Below are 16,137 nucleotides of genomic sequence, written 5' to 3'. Positions count from 1 at the left end.
AGCACTCCTCTGTGTGGTCTTCATGCTGCTCTGGGTAGCCCTTTCTATACTGCATGCTGCTCTGTTCAGACAAGCTCATCTGCCCCAGCTCAGATGCCCGTTTGCTCTGTGGCTTGAAGCATCCACTGCCTAGTTGCCTCCCTTTTTCCTTTTCTCTCTCCCTACCCCCTTCTTGTTTTTCTTCTCTTGTTTGTTTTGACATAAGGTCTCCCTCAGCAGCTCAAACTGGCTTGGAACTCGTAATAGCTCTCCTGCCTCAGCCTCCCAAGTGCTGAAATTATAGGTATGAGGCAGCTACCACCTTTGTAATCTCCAAGGAAACCAAAGCTCTGATGGGGCCTCTGAGACCCTGCTCCAGCCTTCTCAGCCAGAGACTCCCTGTGGAGGGTTTGCCACCTGATGGATGCCTGTGTTCCTAAGAACGTCTGCCTGCTTCTCCTTTGGATCCTCCTGGCATCCAAAGGGGTCTCTGGATGCATGCAACAGGCAAGTTGTGGGGAGGAGCCTGGAGAAGATGCAGGGGAGAAAAGGTGTCTGATCAGGAACAACCTGGTGTGGGGACATGGGCCTTTGGGGAAAGTGCTGGAAGGTGAGCTGCAGAAATAAAAAATTTAGGGTTCGATGTTGTGGTTGGAGGGATGTCAACTAAATAAACAACAGCTCAGCAGGAAGAAACAGAATGGATGACAGATCTTTAGAAGCCTTCAACAGTCTGGATTGACAGTTGACTGTTTTTGAAAACGGGAAATTGGGTATTGGTGCACTTTCTATACACTGTGCTGAGCATTTGATATTAAAGTACTTCTGGAGGACAATATTCGTGGCCTCATACTGCTTTGCTGAGATTGTGCAGGACTGTGACATTAAACATTTTATAATATATCTTTTTCTTAACAGGAAATATTTTTAAAGTTTTGGGGTGTTAATTTCCTTTTGGGAGGGTGGGTTGGAGATTGAACCGTATTAAACTAGTGCATGGCCACTGAGACACACCCCTAGCCTAGGTTAATTTTTAAACAAGGTTTGGTAAGCTGAGCAGGAATCTGCAGCGATTTGGAGCCTAGGAGGTAGATGAGACCAACTTCTTGGGTTCCAAGTGTGAGTCCTCCTCAGAAGGATGCTGGGGTCAGGCTGTCAGTCACTTCCACAGCATTGGAAGGAGCGCGACCTCAGGTAAGGCGCCCCAGTTGCCCAAGTTGGTGAGGCCTTGGTGGAAGCTGGGGCCTCTGGAGCCAGTGCAGGTCTCCCGATCTCCTCCCCACTCCCACCCCACCCTCTACCCCTCCCCCGGTGCCTCTCAGGAGCTTCAGATCTTATTTAGGCAGCCCTCCTTCACTCCCTGGAACTGAGGGCCAGAGCAACCGAGACGAGCCTCCACTCTAACCATAAGAAACAATTAGGCACAGTTAATGGCCATAATTTGTTATCGCTATGTTCGGCTCCCAAGGGTTCACTCTAAGTTATTACCCAGGAAGAAACATAAAACTGCACATAAATCTGTGTATTTCATAGGAACAAAGGAAACGTTTTTTCCTTGTGTCTCCCTGTGATTAAACTCTGTGGTTCTTCCCAGCTGGAAATGATGCAGCTTCTCACAGACGGGAAGGACTGTCACTCACTGCTCACACCACTGCAAAGCAGACACGTGTAAAGAGACAACCACAAAATGTGCACTGGGCCCAGTGCACCATAAACACATGGGGCCTCTTGCAACTACCTTCGGTCTGCAGCACAGACACACTGAGTCCAGGGTGGGACCCTTCTCAGTATGGGGGTCCTAACAGCAGAGTCTGCACCTGTAAAGCCAGAGCTGCTCATGCAGAAAGAACAAAGTCTTGCATGTGCTCTTGGCTCCCTGTCTATTGTTGACAACTTCAGTTAGTGGCCTTTGAACCAGGCAGACTGGAGTTAAAAATCCCAATTCTGCCATATGTGATCTGGGCAACCTCTTTGAGACGCCGTTCTTCATCTGAAGTGGGAACAGTATCTGTCTTGGGGTTGTTGTGAGGTGACAATAGCTTTGCATTATCCCTCTTTCTCCCTCCAGCCCCAGGCCTGAGCATGACTAACTCCTTTAGAGATGACTTTCCCGATTGGCTCTAGTCCCTAGACTGCTCTGTAGCATCTTTCTCACGTCTTCTCAGTGGTCCCTTAGGAGGACAGGGATCCAGGCTTGCCATCCTAATGCAGGTCTGACAGAAGCCTGCGCTGCTATTGCTATGTGACTGGCAACCTCAGGTATAATCAAAGGTTCTAGTAACTGCTAGGTGACGAGCATAAACTGTCACACCAGAGGTTGCATTCCTGAAATGTGGATGGAGCTAAGTCCTTCCTCAGGAAACTGGCGGCTGATGACTCATGCCTGTAATGCCAGTATTCTGAAGTGAGTTTAAGGCCAGCCTGGTCTATATAAAGTTCCAGGCCATCCTGGCTAAAAAGTGATACTTTTTTTTTCTTTAAACAAACCACAAACTCCCCCAGAAATCCCACACCTAGGTCAGGTATGGTCACCCACAGCAGACCTGTCAGAGCCAGAATCTGGGTGCTCCAATCAGAAACACCAAACTTATCAGGGAAGGAATGAAGGGGTGATTCCCTGGTTCACTGACTCAGGGTCATCTGAATACTTAGGCCAACCTCCAACTGGTAGATGCCTGAGCTGGCCGGTGCTGTGTCAACTTGACACAAGCTAGAGTCATCAGAGGAGGAAGCCTCAACTGAACAATGCCTTCATTAAGGGCTGTAAGCAAACCTGTAGGGCATTTTCCTAATTAGTGATTGATGTGGGAGGGCTCAGCCCATGGGCTCTTTGTCCTGGGTTCTATAGGAAGGCAGGCTGAGCAAACCAGGAGGAGCAAGTCAGTAAGCAGCACTCCTCCATGACATCTGCATTGGCTCCAGGTCCCTGCCCTGCTTGAGTTCCTGTCCTGACTTCCTTTGATGAACTGTGATGTGGAAGCATAAGCATAAGCATAACCCTTTCCTCTCCAGGGTTCTTTGGTCATGGTGTTTCATCACAGCAACAGTAGCCCTCACTAAGACACCCCCCATCCCATTGTATACACTAAGGCCTTCTGGAGAAGAGCACCAGTGCCCTGAGAAGTCCAAAGCAGGGCTGTGGAGAGGGGTTCTTTTTGTGATCTTTGTGAAATACTACTTATGAAGGAAGGTACATGAGACATTGTATACAGAGGCTGATGCATGGTATTGGTTGTACTGATGACATTCACCTCCCATTGTAGTACTTGGAGCATCTTCTCTCCAGAGACTCCATCTGCCCTCTACAATCTGCCTATCCTCACTAGACAACTTTCGTCTTGGTGATGTCTGTTGTCTTGAATCCTCTACACAACACCTTTTTCCCTCCTAGTTTCAAATTTCTATTCCCCCCCCCCCCCCACCCACCCCCCACCCCTGCCTTGAGACAGGGTTTCTCTGTGCAGCTTTGCGCCTTTTCTGTAACTTACTCTGTAGCCCAGGCTGGCCTCAAACTCATAGAGATCTGCCTGCTTCTACCTCCCGAGTGCTGGGATTAAAGGTGTGCACCACCACTGCCTGGCTAGTTTCAAATTTCTTAAGGATGGGATTGCACAGTGCATATATCAAACACTCAATATTTTTCAAGAGCCACTCTTGTAGCCACGGACTTGCCAATGGACAGGTTTGCTGTGTCTGGCTTGTGTATTCTCTGCGCTTTGGTGTGAGGCTAGCATTCCTGATTGCTTACAGAGGCAGGAAAAATTTGGAGGGAAGAACCTGAAGTAGCTTGAGGCCAGAGTACAGTGTGGTGGGAGGGGTTTGCTACAGAAATGCAGAGTGAGTGTGGAGAGGGGGCAATGAGAACTCACTTTTTAAGGCTGGAGGGTGTGCTTCCTCCAAAGCCACAGTTGCAAGTTGGACAAGCGTAAGTACCATTGTGATGCTACCAGGGACCACACCTTATTTCTTTACTCCTTTTGGGGCTCCAGTTCAGCTCTGTGTGCCCAGGAAGACCAGGCAACAGAGTCCACTGCAGAATACTGCCATAGGAGATGGAGACACAAGCTGGCCGGCCGGCCGGCCGGCGCTTCTGCTTTCCCACCAGGGGCATGCTGGTTGGCTGGCTTGGTGGTGAGGTTGCCAGTCCTGAAAAAGCTGGCTGGCTGTCCCCATATCTCACCCGCACTGGCAAGTGAGGTAGGTCTCTGTGGAGTCTATCCCACCATTACCAGAAAGCCTGACTTGGGCAACACCTCACTCTAGTATTTCAGCTTGGAGATGGCCAGGAGTCTCTTCTGTCCCTGAGATCTGACAGATGCTCCCCTGCTCTCTACTAGGTATAGATGTTGGTGCCTGGATTTGGCAGGCTGCAGTTTCACAGCCACAGAAAGACTCGACAGCATGCCATCCTCACACTGTAGACAAACCAGACTTTGCTGAGCATAACCTACTTCCTCAGCAGCCCTACTGAACAGGAGTCCACACAATCCTCAGATGAGCAATGATAGCAGAGTGTGGTGGTTAAGACAATGTAGGCAATTGAACTAGGCAATTTAGGGGGCCAGACATAAGGTCTCACACATTGGGTCACAGTCCCTGGCTTCCGAGGTTTTATGTATGTATGTATGTATGTATGTATGTATGTATGTATGTATGTATGTATTGTTGTTATGGGTGGTGCCATCCATGGGCTGCTAGTCCCGGGTTCTATTAAAAAGGTAACCTGAACAAGCCATGTGAAGCAAGCCAGTTAGCAGCTTCCCACCATGGTGTCCATATCAGCTCCTCCTGCCTCTGAAATCCTGCCCTGTCTGAGTTCCTCTCCTGACCTCCTTCAGTCATGAACAATAATGCTGAAGTGTGAGCCAAATAAACCCTCTCCTCCCCAACTTGCCTTTTGGTCATGGTGTTTCATTGCAGCAGTAGAAACCCTAACTAGACACCAGGATACACTTAACTCTCGAACCCAGGCAGGCTGTGCATCGGCTGTCCTGCCTCTGGCCTGTAGGTAGCTGTTGTTATAGGTCTGTACCTCCAATAACATTGACACCAGAATACTGCAGCCCACTGGCCCTGCTCTTAGCCCCCTCCCCTGCTTTAGACATTTTTACCATGCTAAGGGCATCTTATAGCACTACTGCCCATCTCAGCTTGCTTCTTGTCTCCTCCTCTGCCCCATCCCACACCTAGATGAAGAAATCAGGAGGCTGGGTGGTGCAGTGGTAGGATACAAGGCTGTGCTGCTTATCTGCTGGGTGGCCTTGATCATGGGGCTTCACAGCTCTACCGGCTCAGTTATCTTTGTTTCAGATAAAGATACAACAGTGTCTGCATCGCTGGGTGGACAAGAAATTTGTGGGGAATACTTTCGTAGTACTTATCTGTATGTAGTAAACCTTATCATCTCCATTCACCCTGCTGACACAAGACATGTTCTGGCCTAAATGTTTAACATCTTTGCTGCCTTTCCTCACTCACTAACCCTGGCTCTGTGCTCGCACACCTGCACTCCTGCTCAGACTCACACTGGCCTAATTCAGCTAGCTCATCTGTACAGGTTTCATCCTTTCTCTGAGCTATGTCCCTGCAATCAGCAGAGTGTAGAGGAGCACTAACATTGTCCATTGACAATGACAGCATTCTCCCAGCAACTCTCCTCTTAATTCCTTTCCTGTCCAATGTCTCCACTCACAGCCACCTGTCCCAGCACCGAACATCCACTGCGACGCAGTGAAATATGAGCCAGGGTAAAGTTCCACAAAGCCTGCAGCCTTCCATACCTTAGGCCAAGGGGTTCATCAGGAAATGGGGATCTGAGGGAGCCCCTTAGCTACACAGGGATAACCAATCAGGAGCTTCATGACGGTGATCTGGATATAAAAGTTCAAGGGGTGAAAAGCTGAGGATGCCTATGATGGAATTTCACAAAGATGATCAAACATGAAGTGCTATGTGTAATGTATAATTTCGAGAGAGACACACCTAAAATGTGTGTTTTGTGCTAACAATCACCCTGGAGTTGCAAATCCATCCTGTTGAAGTATACTTACTTTAACAAGGCCTCAGGAAATGAGGCCAAAGGATGCAGGTTCCAGAGAGCTGCTAGTAATAAAATGGACTGTTACTGAAAAAAATTACTCAGGTTTTCTCATCATGAAAAGTGATAGTTAACTCGGATTAGCATACTACAGTGTACATACTGTCCCCCAAACCATGCACATGATAAATAATGCAGTTTTCTTTAGGAGCTAAAAATTAAGCTCAGGGCTGGGGACACAGCTCTGTGGCAGAGCACCTGCCCAGCTCATGCCCTAGGCTGCACCTCCAGCATTGCAAAACAAGATTTTAAAAGGCAATTTAAACAAATGGTCAGTTAAAAATGAGTTTGAGGCGGGGCTGAAGAAATGGCTCAACTGAAGAGCACTGGCTGCTCTTCTGGAGGATCCAGGTTCAATTCCTGCTCCCACATGGCAGCTCACAACTGTAACTCCAGTTTCAGGAGATCTGATGTCCTTTTATGGCTTCTGCAGGCACCAGGCACATACCCGGTGCACTGACATACACACAGGTAAGCATTTATACATATTAAATAATAAAGTAAATAAGTTTAGGAAGCCAGAGAGGTGGCTCAGTGGTTTAGAGCATTGATTCTTCCAGAGTACCTAGGTTTGATTCCCAGAACCCAGATGGTGGTCACAACTATCTGTTAACTCCAGTCCCAGGAGATTTGAAGCCCTCTTCTGACTAATGCAGGCATTAGGCATGCTTGTGGCACACAGTCATACATGCAGGCAAAACCCTCCTACACATAAAATTAAAAGAAACAAAACCATAAAAATGAGTTTAGGGCCGGGCGGTGGTGGTGCACGCCTTTAATCCCAGCACTCAGGAGGCAGAGGCAGGTGGATCTCTGTGAGTTCGAGGCCAGCCTGGGCTACCAAGTGAGTTCCAGGAAAGGCGCAAAGCTACACAAGAGAAACCCTGTTTCGGAAAAACAAAAAAACAAAAAAAAAAAAAAAAAAAGAAAAAAAAATTAGTTTAGGATACTTTTTATTTTATATGCCTGAGTGTAAGTGTGTGCACCATGTGTGTGCAGTGCCCAAGGAGGCCAGAAAAGGGCACCCCATCCCCCTGGGACTGGAGTGACAGGCAGTTGTGAGCCACCATGTGGATAGTAGGAACTGAATTGGGATCCTCCTGTGCTATTAATTGCTGAGCCATTTCCAGCCCCCTAATTCTTGTTTTTAGATATTTTTATCCTTTGAATATTTTATACATGTATACAATGTGTTTTGGTCACATTTCCCTCCTTTTCTCCCAGATCCACCTAATTCTCTATCCCCTTCCCAACTCCAATAACCCTGCTCTTGGAGAAAAGGGCTTCTCCCTCCTACCAGCCATCACCTGTCAACAGCTCTCAGCTAGGCTGAAAGTGACTGTCTTAGTAATAGTTCCAAGATAGAAATGTTTTCATATTTTTTTTACATCTATTTTGTATGTTTCTATGTTTATGTGGAAGTGGAGACTCTTGCCAAGCATGCCTGTGGACACAGTGTTTAGTTTCTCAGTCCACCATGTAGGTTCTGAAGAACTGAACTCAGGTCCAGACTTAACAACAATATCCTTATCAGCTGAGGCATTTTGTTGGTCCCTGCACCATTTTTTTTGTCTTTCTTTCTTTCTTTCTTTTTTTTTTTAAACTCTGCTCTCCCTTTTGACTCTGAGAAGCTTTGCAGGTCCCAGTTCTATTGGATAAGCCTTCCAATATATTTATTTACCTGATTTTTTTCATAAAAGGTGATATACTTTTGAGGACAAAGAGATTAAACTACAGGACAAAGAATTAGAACTCATTAGCAGATGCCACCGTGCGGACACTCAACTTTATTCACTTTATCTATATATTTAACAATTCTAAAGTATTTACTTCTTGCTTTGACAAAAAAAAAAAATGAAAAATATAGGAGCATTGACTCCTCTTTAGGAGAAAAGGGTTATATGTACAGCTACGGAGAGTTACGGTTCCTCCTTTACATACAAAGAAAATATTAATAAAAAAGTGCTTCATTGATCAAAAGGGGCTAAGAGCTGCAAGCATTTATTCACACTGTACAACAGACCCAAGAAACCCGTATCATAACCTCTTGGCACCTGTCACTAGAACTTCACAATCTTCAGTTATGCCAACCTTCCCCCACCCGCACCTCCAGACCACAGCAAGCGTGGAGGAAAACTTGACCCTGTTTCACTCGACGAGGCCTCTGCGTGACTTGCTGCTGGAGGAATGAGCAGTGCTCTGATACCCTGGGCTTCGTTTCAGCCAACAGTGCTGGGGAAGGCTTCTGGGCTTCTTGCACCCACTGGGGAACATGCAGAACCACCTTCCTGAGACACAGAACACCCATGGCCAGGTAACAGTTTCCAAAGGAGAGGGGCATGGCAACAGGCCAGGCTAGAACTGAGGTGTCCCCCCAATCTCACCCAGCCCTCACACTACAATTGCTCTGCTATCTGTTTGCGGCTTTTAGCAGAGCCAAGCATGGCCCCGGGGGTGGGGAAGGCACAAACATAGATGCCAGCAATTCAAAGCACAACCAACCAGAACTGCTCTCCACCCTTCCCACACCCACCTCCACCACAGATAATTACTGGTTTAAGGCTCTTTTTGGACCCCATCAAAGGTCACTGAGGAAAGGTACCCCAAATCTCCTCATGCCATTTTCTAAGAATCCTAAAGTCACCAAGTGACTCTTCACTGGTAGCAAAAGCCAGACATGTGACCACTCAAGACAGCCAGAAGCAGGACAGGGGACTCCTGGGTCCTTCCTTCTGCCCCCAGAAGTAGGGGAAGAGGAGGGCTGATTGTGTGGAGAGCTTTGTAACTGTGGGACTCTGTCCCTCAAGGGGAGATGCATGATTGGTCTGCTTTGGGAATGGGGGACTTGTGGAACCCTGAGTCTGGATTTCCCTGTGTTGGCCGAGGAAGAGATTGTTTGTGGGACCAGGCCCCAGCGAGAGCTCACAGGTGCCTAGCTCAGTGCAGGCCTTGACTACATCAGCAGGACACTGCATTCTGGCCAGTCTGCACCTTTAGATGTTTAGGAAGCCAAAGGAGGCAAAGGGAGCCCTACCCAATCTGGTCAAGTTAAAGATGGAATCAATGTGGGCCAACATGTCAGCCACCCAGCCCTCAGTAACTCAAAAGAAGCCCCGTCTCTCTCAGGAACAGCACTCTCCAGAAAGGTCCTTCCAGCCTCCCCAGCAGCAAAGGGTTACCGGTCAGCTCTGACACAGCTGTGATGTGAGGAATGGTCACTAACGGTAGGCTGACTTCCTGTCTTGCTGTCTCATTCTTCATTCTGGCTCCTTCCACTGGGAAGCACTGAGCCATCCCTCAGCATGCCTGACAGCAAACAGCTCAGCAGTTATAGGGCCTGGCAACCTCTGGGCTTCCATTAAAAAAAAAAAAAAAAAAAAAAGGAGACAACTGGGGACATTTTTCTTTTTAGAAGGCAAAGAGGGAGCGTGGGGGAAGGGAAGGGAAGGGAAGATGAAACAAAAATCAATTTACAATCCAGTGGTACATCCCAATCTCTGTACAGGTTGTTCTATGCCCCCATTCCAAAGTGTATGGGCCTCTCGGACTGCCCCGGCTCTGGAGGAGCCTGTTAAAGGAACAGCAGCATGGCCTCTGCCACCTCAGGTCTCTGAGCTTCAGTTTGAAGTGGCAGCAATAGGCTTATCCAGTTCAAGGTCAATGCTGGAGCTTGTGGGATGGAGGCTGCTATAGCAAGACTTGCACACTCGACTGGGTTCAAATAGCTGCTGGCTAGGAACTGGAACCTTCTGGTTACAACAACTGGAGCAGAATACGTTCCCACAATTCCTTGAGACAAAAAGAAATAAAACAACATTAGTTTCAGCTGTTAGGTTTCCAACTTCAGAAAGCAGCATTTGATGTGTATAGTCTAGATGTGCAAGAAACATGTTCATTTCTCCGGGCCAGGAAGAAGCTGAGTAGGAAGACAAGTCTACCTAGTGGAGTCATTTTCACTTCAGGCCAAGGATGACATGTGGCTGCCTCATCACTCTGGCACAAGGCTGTCAGATACACAGGAAGATGCTCAGGAGAGCTCTCTGTGGGTAAATGAGCCCAGCACTGAAGCAGCTGCCAGCTCAGTGCTCTTTCTTGACCTGGGGACAAACCCAGTGGCTGCACTGACCTTGGTACTGCCATCTGGGTAGCTTGAGGTCACAGGGAGGCCAATGTCAAAAGGAGTTGGCTTGTGGACCCCTCGAAGAAGAGAAACAACTATGCTGCCCAGCTGGGGATGAAGAACCCTGCCTAATGGCCACTACCTCAGACAAGTTGGATGCAGACTCTTGCCAGCAGCATGCAAAGCTAAAAGCCAAAGCAGCACTGGACACATGCTCAGCGTGAAAGGGAGGTGGGAGGACAGGCCATGGAGAAACATATGCATGTATACATCCCTATTAGATAGTGGTCAGTCAGCTATGGTTCACTGCCCTGCCCATGCATCTCCAGGCTCCCTCTCCTTTCCACCCAAAGCCCTACTTCTTTGCATCTGTGCAGCACGGGTCTGCACAGCCAGAGGCCCACCGAACACATACAGGAAAGGCAACCAACACAGGATGAGTTCTGCCCACCTTACAATCCTACATTTGCTGAGCCCTAAAGTACAAACCAACACTCAGCTCAGCACAGGAAACTCCAAGGTACCTGACACAGCTCTCCAGAGATGACAAGAGGAAGTTAATAGGAAAGCTTCCTCTGCGCTAACTTCTCAGCCACGCTCCTCAGAATGCAGACCACACTGGGTAAGGACCACTCGGGCACAGGAGGAGCGGACACTGATGACCACATGAGACAAAGCAACACTGTAGAAGGGAAGGTGTGACACAGGGCAATAGGACAGGGAGCCAGAACACAAGCCCTTCGTTTCTAGAATGTAGGAAGCACTTTACAACTTTCTAAGAGGCATGAGTCAGCAAGAACTTGTGATTCTGAACACTGGAACAGGAAATCTTCTGAATGCCTGTACTCGTTTGGCATACCTGCTGAAGTTCAGCTTTTTAAAAAGCCCGACATGAATTTGATCAATTAAGCTTTTCTATCTGACTTCCTTTTGGAGACCCTGAAAAACCTAAGTGGAGTCATGCATGCTAATTAATTCTCTGGAAAGATCATATTTGTTCATTTCTGTCTCTATAAAAACAAAACAAGGAAGTGATGCCATTTGACTTCAAAGTTACTGGTACCATCCTGGCATCAAGGAATGACTGTGCCCTCTCCCCCACAAAAAAGTCCTGAAGCCCACTGGCTTCCCCTGAAAGATCAGCCTTGCAGAAGTACCACTTCTCATCAAGAGTGTACCAGCCCAGTGGCCCGGACAGTCCAGAGGGGAGCACAAGGCTGCAGCAGACACACCCCTGGCAGTCTCTATCATCAGCTGCTATGAATCCCCGTGCCCACCTGCCTGCCTGTGCTCTCCCTTACAGGCTTCAGCCCAATGAGTGCAGAGAAGGGAATGGCGGCATTAGTGTGGAGAAGTTATTGTGGGTGTGCAGACATCACAGACAAGTTGTTGCAAATGCTCACCACGTTTGATCAACACGGTCAGTGTCCCTGAAAGGAGGGGAAAAAGAGCTCAGAGGAGAAGCCATTTGGTCTAGGGATGCAGGGTGGGGGAGACCCATGGTCTTAAGAGTGTCATCTGTCTACAAAGAGATTTTTCCATCACTTTCAATCCAGGCTCACTTCTACATGTGGGCCACTGTACGATTATGGAAAACTTCCTATCGGAACACTAAACATCTACTAGACAGTGACCATCCTTGCCAGGGCAAAGTAGCCTCAGTTCCTCACTGCTCAACCTAGGAGAAAGAAGTTAGGAGCAGCAAGGACTGGAGACTGCCCTCAGCTGTGTCTACTACTCCCCAGCCAGAGCTGCTCAGCAGTAGCACAGGGAGCAGGGAGCAGAGAGAAGTAGGAAAGTTAGGCTCCCTGCCCACAGCTAGAAAACTGTTTTTGCTCAAAGTAGCCATGATCAGTTTTATGCTGGAAATAAGAAATGATGATCTGCATGGTAGCTGTTATCTCAACAATCTGAGAAATGAAACAAAGTTATGTCCACACTTCAAAATTTAATAGTGATCACTGAATTGGAACAGAGTTCCCAAGTGCAGTTCTGGAAGGACCAATTTCAGAGGCACAGAAATGTGACCCCAAGGGCAGCTCACAGAGAACACTGCTGGTAAGATCTCCAAGTTCAGACTCCATAGCCCACCCCACCCGAAAAGCCCCCCAGGAGCACCTGCAGTGGTGCTTCCTGCTGGCGAGCCAGAAGGCACTGTCACAGGCATAGCAGTGGGCAGCCAGGTGGTCAGGGAGCCAACGGGTCATCTGCAAAATACATGGGACCAGGTTAGTGACAGGAGGTGGGCCAGTCAGCTCCAGTCGTCAACAGTCACACCAGGGGGAGCAAGAGTCCCAAGGACTACATGGGCTCCAGTGACAGCAGCACAGCAGGCCTGCTGACAAGAGCAGTTCAAGGAAGGTGTCCACACTGTTGGCCTCCCGAGACGCCATGGCAGCAGTGGCACCTGGGCTGCCATGAGAGCTGGCAGAGGCAATGGAGAGAGGGGGCCAGTTTGCTGAGTGTCCCTGGCTTAGAACTGCTGGATGTGGGTTTTCAGACAGAGATGCAGAGGCTCCAGTCTCCTGGGAGTTTCTTCCTTGGTGAGGGGCACAGGGCAGGGACTGGAGTGGAGAAGAACTGTAGGACACCTGTATGGATGGCACGCAGAGCAGGGGCTGAGCCTGTACCTCAGTGTCCTGTTTATCCACCTGCTCCCAGCTGGCTTCAGAGAAAATCTCTGTGCTGCAGCGAGACAAACAGTTCTGATCCAGATTGCTTTCCGAGTCGGGGATTGAAGTCTGTTGGTAAACAAACACAGCTGAACAGAATGAACCTGTCTCCTCCCAACGGCAGAGAGAGCACTGGGGTCTGAGCGCTAAGGTTCCAAATGTGCAGTGACACCAGCCATCCAGACTTGGCCTGACCAGGTGCAGAGAAGGCCGGCCTCAGAAGGCTAATGAACTCTGTGGAGTGACACTGAGTGGAAGAAAAGCGGCCTGAGGGTCCAGGAGCGAGTGAAGTGAGCGAGGTGGAGGAGGACCGCCCTGTGTCAGCTGTTCTGGTGGGCCTGGTGATCTAGCCCAGCACTTAATGAACACAGTGACTTGGGTGTGCTCTCCTTTTTCTGAAGGACTCTTGGGGACACTGAGAAACCATTATTAATTAACGTGAAGAGAAAGCTGAAGTTCCTTTGGCTTTAAGTCAATGGATCTGGGATGACTACTCCAGAAGCTGCCTTACACTTGTAATGTCAGGCCCCATCAAAGAAGAAAGCCCCTCTGGGAACCCAAGAACCTTGCACCCTCATTTCTAGCCACCAAGCCTCATCAGTGCTAAGCCCTCAACAATGCTTTACAAAAAAAACAAAACAAATCAATCCCTTCTCTCCATTTCTCCTGCCAGCACCTGCCACAGAGTGGGCACAAACACTTGTTCGAAAAGAGCGAAGCTCTCAAAGCTCCCAGAGTCTGGGAAAGCAGGCAGCTTCCTAGTGAGGAAGGCAGGGCAAACACTCCACCATAACAGTATTAGCACTGCTCCACAAATGCCACTGTGAACAGGTGTGCAAGCCCTTCTAAAAATACAGTATTTTTCTTGGGTGGTGGAATAAACTGAGACAGAGGCTCACTCTATAGCCCAGGTTAGCCTGGAACTCACTATGCAGCTCAGGCTGGCTTCAAACCTGTGGAAATGCTCTGCCTCAGCCTCTCAAGTGCTTGATTACAGGTGTGAGCCTCAAAGCCTGGCTGACACAGGACCCCATGTCATGCATCAACTCCCTCCCTGCCTCCTCACTGCCTAGAAGGAATGGAAAGCCAGTACAGCAGAAAAGAGGCAGACTGCTGTCTCCATGGCCAAGGCTAATTCCCAAATAATCTCTCTCAACATGGCAACTTAAGGCCTTTCTAGTCTTTTCAAAATCTGTTTCAATAACCATGCATTGGGCGCATAGAGCACCTGGCCTGTGTGTTGTCTCTTTGGATAGCTTTAAAGGAATCATGACCTAACTTACCACTTCATCTCCAAAGTCCCCATTGAAACGCAGGGAGCTGGTCAGGTACTGGCTCTCCAGGCGACTCTTCAGCTCCTGGACTTGTTTCTTCAAGGTCTCCACTTCCTGCTGGTGGCCAGACTCTATCTGACGTAGACGCTGTTGGATTGTGTCTGTGTATACAGGCATGCCATCATCATCCAGGTGGCTGCGGGAAGGCTGGTCAGGGCTGCTGGTAGTAGATGGCCTCCCTGAGTGGTTATTCAGCCACTTGTGGTGCAAGTTCCTTGAGTACAAGTGAGCAGAGCTGCAGATGGTGGCCGATAGCTGGTGGCTCAGGGAGTCCTTATTCCTCCCAGCCTCCCCGTTGGCACAGTGCCCATTGGGTGTGGGGTACTTCTGCAGGGTGCCAAACCCTGAAGGCTGTTCTGAAGCCTTGTTTTCAGTCTCTAGGGCACCGTTGCACACAATTCCCTGTCTACATTTGTCTAACGGCAAGGCACAAGGAGCCCGCATCAGGCTGAGGCTGTTGCCAGGGGATGAAGTCCTATATAGCACAGAGTCCCATTGGGGCCTCTCAGCAGACCTGGGCTCTGGAGCCATGGGAAGCATGTCCTTGCCACTGAACCTACCACTGCTTGCCAGGCAAGGTCTGTGATGGAGCTGGGGCCCACTCTCTGACTTTACCTTATCTTCTAGTAACATGTGCATGGAGCTGTTCGTGTGTGATCCTCTTGTCTCAAATGGGACTTGGGAAGGCAGCAGAGAACTAGACTGTGAGGTACCAAGGCCAACTTTTGCATCTACCGGGAGAGCAGGAGCTACATTTTCCCTGTCCTCTGCAATATTCTCTACTTGAGGCTGTTCCACAGGGACCTCCTGGGAGTCCTCTCCCCTGAGGGGGGCCTGGAGTGAACTAGAGAGAACATTGTGCCCATCCTGCTGTTGAGGAATATCCTGTGAGAACAAAGGCAGGCTGGGGTCTAGATGGTTTCTTAGAGTAGCATCATCCAGCTTGGATTCTTGGTAAAGGACATCTGAGCCCTCAGCCACCATCCTGCTCTCCTTTGCTAGGAGTGCCTCCTCTTTGACCTCTGGCACCTCAGGGTGCTCCCTGTGGGCAGGCTCTTCTGCCCCACTCTCCTCTTTGGTGGCCTCTTGCAAAATGTTCTCCATCTGCCCTTCAGCCACACCAGCTGCTACAGAGAGCTCAGCACCCCCGAGCAGCCTGCTGGGCTTCCGCAGGCTGTCCACGGCAGGCGCCTCTTCCCCAGATCCAGCAAAGCTGCTCAGCTCCAGTGAGCGCCCATGCTCCTGCCACTTCTCATTCAGGCTGGGGTCACTGCTGCGCCGGCTGGCCAGCGGCACCATGTTGTCACAGGCTGTGGTCAGATTGTCAAATGATCTAGTCTTGGGTAGCCTAAAAGAAAAGGGTTTGGGGAAAATGAGAATCTTAGAGGGTATTAGGAGCACAGTCGAGGAAAAGAGGTTTTTAATAAGCCACCATTTCACAACTGGACCATTACAGCAACATCTCTGAAATGAGGCTCTGATTCCTAGAGTGGCGGGGCTCTCCACCAGCACTGCCTGACTGTCAGTCCCTGTAGGGAAAGGGGCTAAAGAAACCCACCCTGACCCTGGAGCCCAGGACCAGGGAAAGAAACACAGACTGGATCTGGGACCCAAGCCAGAGAAAGAAACACTTTATCCCTGAACCCAGAACCAAAGAAACATGCCTTGACTCTGAAACCAGTGCCAAAGAAACACTTGGTCCCTGGAATCAGAGCCAATGAAAAAATATGCCCTGGCCTTAGAATTAGAGCCAAAAAGCTAAGAAAGGCCAGTGAAAGAAACACAGTTTGGCTCTGAAATCAGGGCCACCTCTGTTCCTAACCCAAAAAACTAACCAATCTCTGAGCATAAAAAAACTAACCAATCCCTGGACAGAAAATCTCCCTGGAGAAACTCCGCTCCTAAGAAATCCTACATAAATCACCCTGCCTGGTC

At 49.1% G+C, this 16,137-nt stretch overlaps 1 protein-coding gene across 6 annotated transcripts in view; it reads right to left on the bottom strand.

Moving 5' to 3' along the window:
- Window positions 1-7,836: 7,836 nt before the first annotated feature.
- Mtmr3 (myotubularin related protein 3) overlaps window positions 7,837-16,137 on the bottom strand; it is a 124,890-nt gene continuing 116,589 nt past the window's right edge. For 2 of the 6 annotated variants that reach the window (XM_028870653.2, XM_028870654.2), the window contains exons 17-18: window positions 14,152-15,550; window positions 12,410-12,937 (exon numbers count right to left, since the gene is read on the bottom strand). In XM_028870653.2, coding sequence (XP_028726486.1) covers window positions 12,461-12,937; window positions 14,152-15,550 — 1,876 coding nt within the window. In that variant the 3' untranslated portion in view covers window positions 12,410-12,460. The other 4 variants (XM_037208117.1, XM_037208119.1, XM_037208118.1 and 1 more) reach the window with 4 other exon arrangements.

Source organism: Peromyscus leucopus, chromosome 7 (assembly GCF_004664715.2).
Source record: "Peromyscus leucopus breed LL Stock chromosome 7, UCI_PerLeu_2.1, whole genome shotgun sequence".
Classification (NCBI taxonomy): domain Eukaryota; kingdom Metazoa; phylum Chordata; class Mammalia; order Rodentia; family Cricetidae; genus Peromyscus; species Peromyscus leucopus.
This window is presented reverse-complemented; position numbering and strand designations above follow the sequence as displayed.